The following is a 6,119-nucleotide window of genomic DNA, read 5'->3' as shown; positions in this document are numbered from 1 at the left end:
ACCCATTATTTGCTTAACTCAATATTGGTTTCAAAGCCAACTAAAGAAAAACAGAAACGATCTTATTGATACTAGACCAAAACATGGATATACAAACATAATCACTTACACGGAATATATTTTAAAAAAAATAACTTATTATTGCAACATCAACATATGAAGGGTTTACATAAGTAGTTAATTAGAAAATCTATAATACAATAAATGTATTGGAAACAATATCAGTCAATGATAAGATTGGATCCTCAAAAGCAAGAAACAACATCTTCATAATTCATAAAAAATAAACACCACAATTATACACATCTGAACGAAATGGTATAAACATATAGGGTATAAATAAAAGTGACGGGAAAGCCCGTATATGCCTAGTTAAAACGAAATAATACAAAAAAGAAAACGAAAAAGACCAAAAAAACAAGAAAGTGTCAACTACACCACAACCCACACGTTGCGTGGGGAAGCACCTAGTAGCATAAATTACACAGTTTCAAATTTTGCTGGCTTGAAATTTTAGAATATAAAAACTGGTTATTGTAAAATTGGGCACTTTTTTAATGGGCTATATAAATAATCCTATGAAGCCCGTTTAGCAGATCCTTTGATCAGTCACATCTAACGGCTACAAAACCACAGAGTCTGTGGGTCATGAGAAATTATATGACGTGTGACATATGCTAATCCAACGGATTAAGATAATCTCATCTAACGGTCACAAATGAAAGATGTATTTGTAATGTGAATACGACAAAACAGCACAAGTCTCTCTCTCTCTCTTTCTCCCTCCATTTTCAGTAATAAGCACAAAGAACAAAAGAAGCCATTCTTCTTCTTCTTCTACCAAAGTTTCTCAATCTCCAAGACTCCAAAACAAATAAAGTTTACAATTTTCCTTTTCTTCTCTTCCTAGGCTTGGATCACTCAGTAAAAGAAAAAAAAAATGGTGAAACCGAGAGTTTTACTATGTCCTGGAGGACCTGGACCCGGGAGAGACACGCCGGAGAAGAAACCACCGCCGGCGTCAACTGAAGATCCAAATCGAGAGAGGTTTAGTCATCTTCCTCCTTCTTCTTTTTTTTTTTTTCATGAAAAGTTCCTTCTTTTATTACCAATCCTTTGCTTTTTTTTTGCTCCTTAAAAAGTAGGGTTTATGGCTCAGATACTATGGTGAAGGAAGGGGATTTAGTAGAATCAGACATTACCGAGAAAGACAGTGAGGGTTTTTTCAAAATCATAGACCAAATTGAGGAAAAAGCTTCATCAATTTTTAAGTTTTCGCTTCTGTTTGATGACGTGAGTGACTCAATGGAGAAGGAGGAAGAAGAACGACTAAGAGTGGTTGAAGCGAGGGAAAAGGAGATTGGTTTGCTTGAAGAGTCAATATCTGGTAGATTAAGTGTTTTAGAGGAGAAAGAGATAGATTCTGATTTGAGACAGGTCATCATGATGTTGGTGCTTGAGAAGCAGAGTGAAGCAAGGGATAAGGAGCTTAACTTAATTGAGGAAGCTATCAAAGAGAAGACTGCTGATTTGAAGAGAAAGGAGGAGACTTTTGAGCTGAAAATGAAAGAAGAAGCTGAAAGATGGAGAGAGGAGAATGAACTGAGGAGTAAAGGTCTTGAGGTTAAAGAAAAGGAGCTTAGGGTACTTGAGGAAGCTATGAAAGAAAAGACTACTGAGTTGAAGAGAAAGGAGGAGACTTTTGAGCTGAAAGTGCTAAGAGAGTCTGAAAAATTGAGAGAGGAGACTGAACTGAGCAGCAAAATTCTTGAGATTAAGGAGAAGGCACTAGGAAAAATGTTGAATGAGCTTGCGTGGAAGCAGATGGAATTAGAAGAAACATCAAAACAACAAGTTATAGAAGCAGAATCTCGGAAGAGATCCAACCTTGAGCTTGAGCCTCTCTTGTTGGTAAATAATAATGATAGTGCTGCTCTTACTCCTCAAGCCAAAAAACAGAAATCTCATGAAGCAAATGATGAAGACATTGAAGTTGTCATCACAGATGAGGTTCCAAAATCATTAACTTGTCATGATACAGATGATTTTAGCAAGTTAATGAGCTCTTTTGCTGTTGATCAAGTATGGGCTTTATATGATTCTAGAGATGATATGCCTAGGATCTATGCTAAGATCAGGAGCATTTTCGACTCTGAGTTGAGTTTGCAGGTGACATTACTAGAGCCTGTCAAGACTACAAAAGATAGGAAATTTATTAGTAGTGGTTGTGGTAGATTCGAATATGGAGATACAGAGATCAAAAGTCATCTGATGTTTGCTCATGAGATGCATCATATCATATGTGCCAACAATGTCATCGTGAACCCAAGAGAAGGAGAAACATGGGCTCTTTTCAGAGATTGGAATGCAAGTTGGAATCTGCACGAGCCTCCTTATAGATATGACTTTGTGAGAGTCATCTCTGAGTTTGATGATCTTACAGGTATTCGAGTGGCCTATATGGGGAGAGTTGCATCGGATATTAACAGTGCTGAGCATGGTGTCATCATACCAGGGGAAATGCAGAGGTTTTCTCATAAAGTTGCATCGGTTAAATCGAGTGGAGATGAGAAAGAGGGTATCCCAGCTGGTTCTTTCAAGGAAGCTACACCGAGATATGATCCTGAGGTTGAGGAGGTTGTGGAAATGAGAATACAAAGCAAAGGTTGTGGTAAAGCTCCAAGAGTTGAAGATCAAAATGGGTCTAGAAAAGATCTGCCCATTATATTAGATTGAGGGACTCACGTTTAACTATATAAACTTATCAAATGTGTGGCATTTTAAATGAACTAAAACTAATATGTATTTAACCAAATTTGAACAAAAATCGAAATGTACACACCCTATGTATCATCAGTATATGTGCTAAAAGGTGGTCATTATCCAAGGGTTGCAAAACAAATTTATCCGCAGGTCATGAGAAATCTGACGACCGACGTATGTTATATAATCCAACGGCTTAAAAGCATTCCATCGAAAGGTCACAAAAAAAAGATGAATATTTAAGATAATAAGACAAGAAGCTTCTCTGTCTCCCTCCATTTCTACTCAGTACAGCAAGAAGCCACTCTTCTTTTCCAAAATTTCTCAGTCTACAAAGTAAAGTTTACATTGTTTCTTCAAAAATCTTATTTTTCTTCTTGGATAAGCTCAAAGGCTTGGATCGCTCCGTTAAAAATTTTTTTACTATTTCCCGAAGGAAACACGCCGGAGCAGAAACCACCGCCGGCGAGATCAAACTCGAGAAAGGTACAGTTTTTTTTGCCCATTTTTTTTTACGCGAGCCTTTTCGTATGTATTATCATGAAAAGTTCCTTCCTTTATGACCGATCCTTTGTTTTTTTTTTGTTTTTTGGGCTCTTCTTGTTAACTAAAAAGTAGGGTTTATGGCTCAGACTCAGATAATATGGTAATGAAAGGGGATTCAGTGGAATCAGACGTTTCTGAGCAAAACAGTGAAGAGTGTTTCGAAACCCTAGACCAAATTGAGGAAAAAGCTTCATCGATTTTTGAGTTTTCGCTTCAGTTTGTTGACGTGAGTGAGTCGCTGGAGAAGGAGGAGGAAGAACGACTGAGAGTGGTTGAAGCGAGGGAGAAGGAACTTTGTTTGCTTGAAGATTCAGTATCTCGTAGAGCAAGTGTTTTAGAGGAGAAAGAGATAGAATTTGACTTGAGACAGGTCATTGAAGCAACCATCGTGATGTTGGTGGTTGAGAAGCAGAGTGAAGAAGCAGAGAATAATAAGCTTGGTTTGCTTCTCGATTCGACCACAAAGGAACTTAAAGATATGATGAGTGAGTTTGAAGGAAAGAAAGAGGAGGCTCGCCAGATGTCTGAGTTTATCCTTGAGAAGTTGAGTGAGTTAGAGAAGGCAAAGATGGATTTTGATCTGAAACAAAGGGATGAGACTGAGAGACAGAACAAGGAAAGTAAGGCTAGGGAGAAGGAGCTTAAGGCACTTGATGAAGCTATCACAGAAAAGACTGCTGAGTTGAAAAGAAAGGAGGAGACTTTTGAGCTGAAACTGAAAGAAGAAGCTGATAAACTGAGAGGGGAGAGTGAACTTAGTAGGATTAAGGAGAAGGAACTGGAAAAAATGTTGAAAGAGATCGAGTTGAAGCAGATGAAATTAGAAGAAAGATTAAAACAAGAACTAATAGAAGCAGAGTCTCGAAAGAGATCAAACCTTGAAAGTGAAGCAAGAGAGAAGAAGCTTAACTCACTTGAGGAACCTATCAAAGAGAAGACTGCTGAGTTGAAAAGAAAGGAGGAGACTTTTGAGCTGAAACTGAAAGAAGAAGCTGATAAATTGAGAGAAGAGACTGAACTGAGGAGGAATGGTCTTGAGATCAAGGAGAAGGCACTGGAAAAATTGTTGAAAGAGGTTGAGTTGAAGCAGATGGACTTAGAAGAAAGATCAAAACAACAACGTATAGAAGCAGAGTCTCGAAAGAGATCAAACCTTGAGAGTGACGAAAGGGAGAAGGAGCTTAACTCACTTGAGGAAGCTCTCAAAGAGAAGACTGCCGAGTTGAAAAGAAAGGAGGAGGCTTTCGAGCTGAAACTGAAAGAAGAAGCTGACAAATTGAGAGTAGAGACTGAACTGAGGAGGAGTGGTCTTGAGATTAAGGAGAAGGCACTGGAAAAAATGTTGAAAGAGGTTGAGTTGAAGCAGATGGACTTAAAAGAAAAATCAAAACAACAACTTATAGACGCAGAGTCTCGAAAGAGATCAAACCTTGAGAGTGAAGCAAGGGAGAAGGAGCTTAAGGCACTTGAGGAAGCTATCAAAGAGAAGACTTCTGAGTTGAAAAGAAAGGAGGGGACTTTCGAGCTGAAACTGAAAGAAGAAGCTGATAAATTGAGAGAGGAGAACGAACTGAAGAGAAAAGGTCTTGGGATGAAGGAAGAGCCACTGGAACTGGAGTTGCAGCAGGTGGAATTGAAAGAAAGATCAAATCAACAACTTGTAGAAGCAGAGTCTCGAAAGAGATCAAACCTTGAACTTGGGCCGTCCTTGTTGGCAAATAATGATAGTGATGCTGCTTCTCTTACTCGCCAAGCAAAAAAACAGAAACCTCAGGAAGCAAGTGATGGAGACATTGAAGAAATTGTCTGCACAGATAAAAGCTATAAGGATCCTAAATTGTTAACTTTTCCTGATAGAAGGATCCATGATTTTAGCAAGTCAATGAGCTCTTTTGCTGTTGATCAAGTATGGGCTTTATATGATCCTAGAGATGATATGCCCAGGATCTATGCTCAGGTCAGAAGAATCTTTGACTCCCAATTGAGTTTGGAGGTGACATTACTTGAACATGTCAAAACTACAAAAGATGAGAAAGCTACTCTTAGTGGTTGTGGGAGCTTCGAATATGGAGATACAGAGATCAAGAACCACTTGATGTTTGTTCATGAGATGGATCACATCGCATGTGCCAACAATGTCACAGTGAACCCAAGAAAAGGTGAAACATGGGCTCTTTTCAGAGATTGGAATGCGAGTTGGAACAGTCACCCGGGTCTGCATGAACCTCCTTATAGATACGACTACGTGGAAGTCATCTCCGACTTTGACGATCTTTCAGGCATTGCAGTGGCCTATATGGGGAAAGGATTTTTATCGGTTTTTAACCGTGCTGAGCAGCATGATGGACTGGTCAAGAACATAGTCCCACCGGGGGAAATGCAGAAGTTTTCTCATAAAGTGGCATCGTTCAAGTTGAGCGGAAATGAGAAAGAGGGAATCCCAGCTGGGTCTTTCGAGCTAAACCCTGCTGCTACCCCTAGCTATGATTCTGTGTCTGAGGAGGTGGTGAAAATAGAAATACAAAGCAAGGATTGTGGTAAAGCTCTAACGGTTGTACATGAAAATGGGTCTACAAAAGATCTGCCCATTATAATAGATTGAAGGATTCAAGTACCTTTCTTATCAGTATTTGGCTTTTGAGGTTGCAGGAAGTAGTGAAACTGTAATCTTTTTGGTTTATGTTTCTGTTTTCTCTATCTTTTGAACTGAACCAACTTCTTTTGTTAAAAAAGAAAGAGAATGCTTTAGGAAAAGTGTATAACTCTGTGTCTCTCAAAGTTTCAACTTTGTTTTCAGATCGAAACAGTTT

The 6,119-nt window shown here is 38.8% G+C and overlaps 2 protein-coding genes across 4 annotated transcripts; both read left to right on the top strand.

Annotated features, from left to right (window-relative positions):
* On the top strand, window positions 818-2,853 carry LOC104730564. 2 transcript variants are annotated; one of them, XM_010449751.1, is made up of 2 exons: window positions 818-1,047; window positions 1,146-2,853. In XM_010449751.1, exons 1-2 carry the CDS (start codon window positions 941-943, stop codon window positions 2,734-2,736), a joined length of 1,698 nt encoding a protein of 565 aa, XP_010448053.1. In that variant the 5' UTR covers window positions 818-940; the 3' UTR covers window positions 2,737-2,853. The 2 variants fall into 2 exon arrangements, with proteins under 2 accessions (XP_010448053.1, XP_010448052.1); XM_010449750.1 differs by having other exon boundaries at window positions 1,143-2,853.
* LOC104730563 (trichohyalin-like) lies at window positions 3,031-6,113 on the top strand. 2 transcript variants are annotated; one of them, XM_010449749.2, is made up of 2 exons: window positions 3,031-3,249; window positions 3,382-6,113. In XM_010449749.2, the coding sequence occupies exon 2, from the start codon at window positions 3,407-3,409 to the stop codon at window positions 5,909-5,911; it is 2,505 nt and encodes an 834-aa protein (XP_010448051.1). In that variant the 5' UTR covers window positions 3,031-3,249; window positions 3,382-3,406; the 3' UTR covers window positions 5,912-6,113. The 2 variants fall into 2 exon arrangements, with proteins under 2 accessions (XP_010448051.1, XP_019089798.1); XM_019234253.1 differs by having other exon boundaries at window positions 3,048-3,249; window positions 3,379-6,113.

The sequence above is a fragment of the Camelina sativa genome, chromosome 12 (assembly GCF_000633955.1).
Source record: "Camelina sativa cultivar DH55 chromosome 12, Cs, whole genome shotgun sequence".
NCBI lineage: Eukaryota > Viridiplantae > Streptophyta > Magnoliopsida > Brassicales > Brassicaceae > Camelina > Camelina sativa.
Note: the sequence above shows the minus strand (reverse complement) of the source record. Positions and strands in the feature narration are given on the sequence as shown.

Bases quoted from the DNA above. Each gene is read 5' to 3' on its own strand.
- LOC104730563 (XM_010449749.2), top strand. From the start codon at position 3,407: ATGGTAATGAAAGGGGATTCAGTGGAATCAGACGTTTCTGAGCAAAAC.
- LOC104730564 (XM_010449750.1), top strand. From the start codon at position 941: ATGGTGAAACCGAGAGTTTTACTATGTCCTGGAGGACCTGGACCCGGG. The intron at 1,048-1,142 runs GTTTAGTCATCT...CTCCTTAAAAAG, and splicing joins GAAGATCCAAATCGAGAGAG to TAGGGTTTATGGCTCAGATA.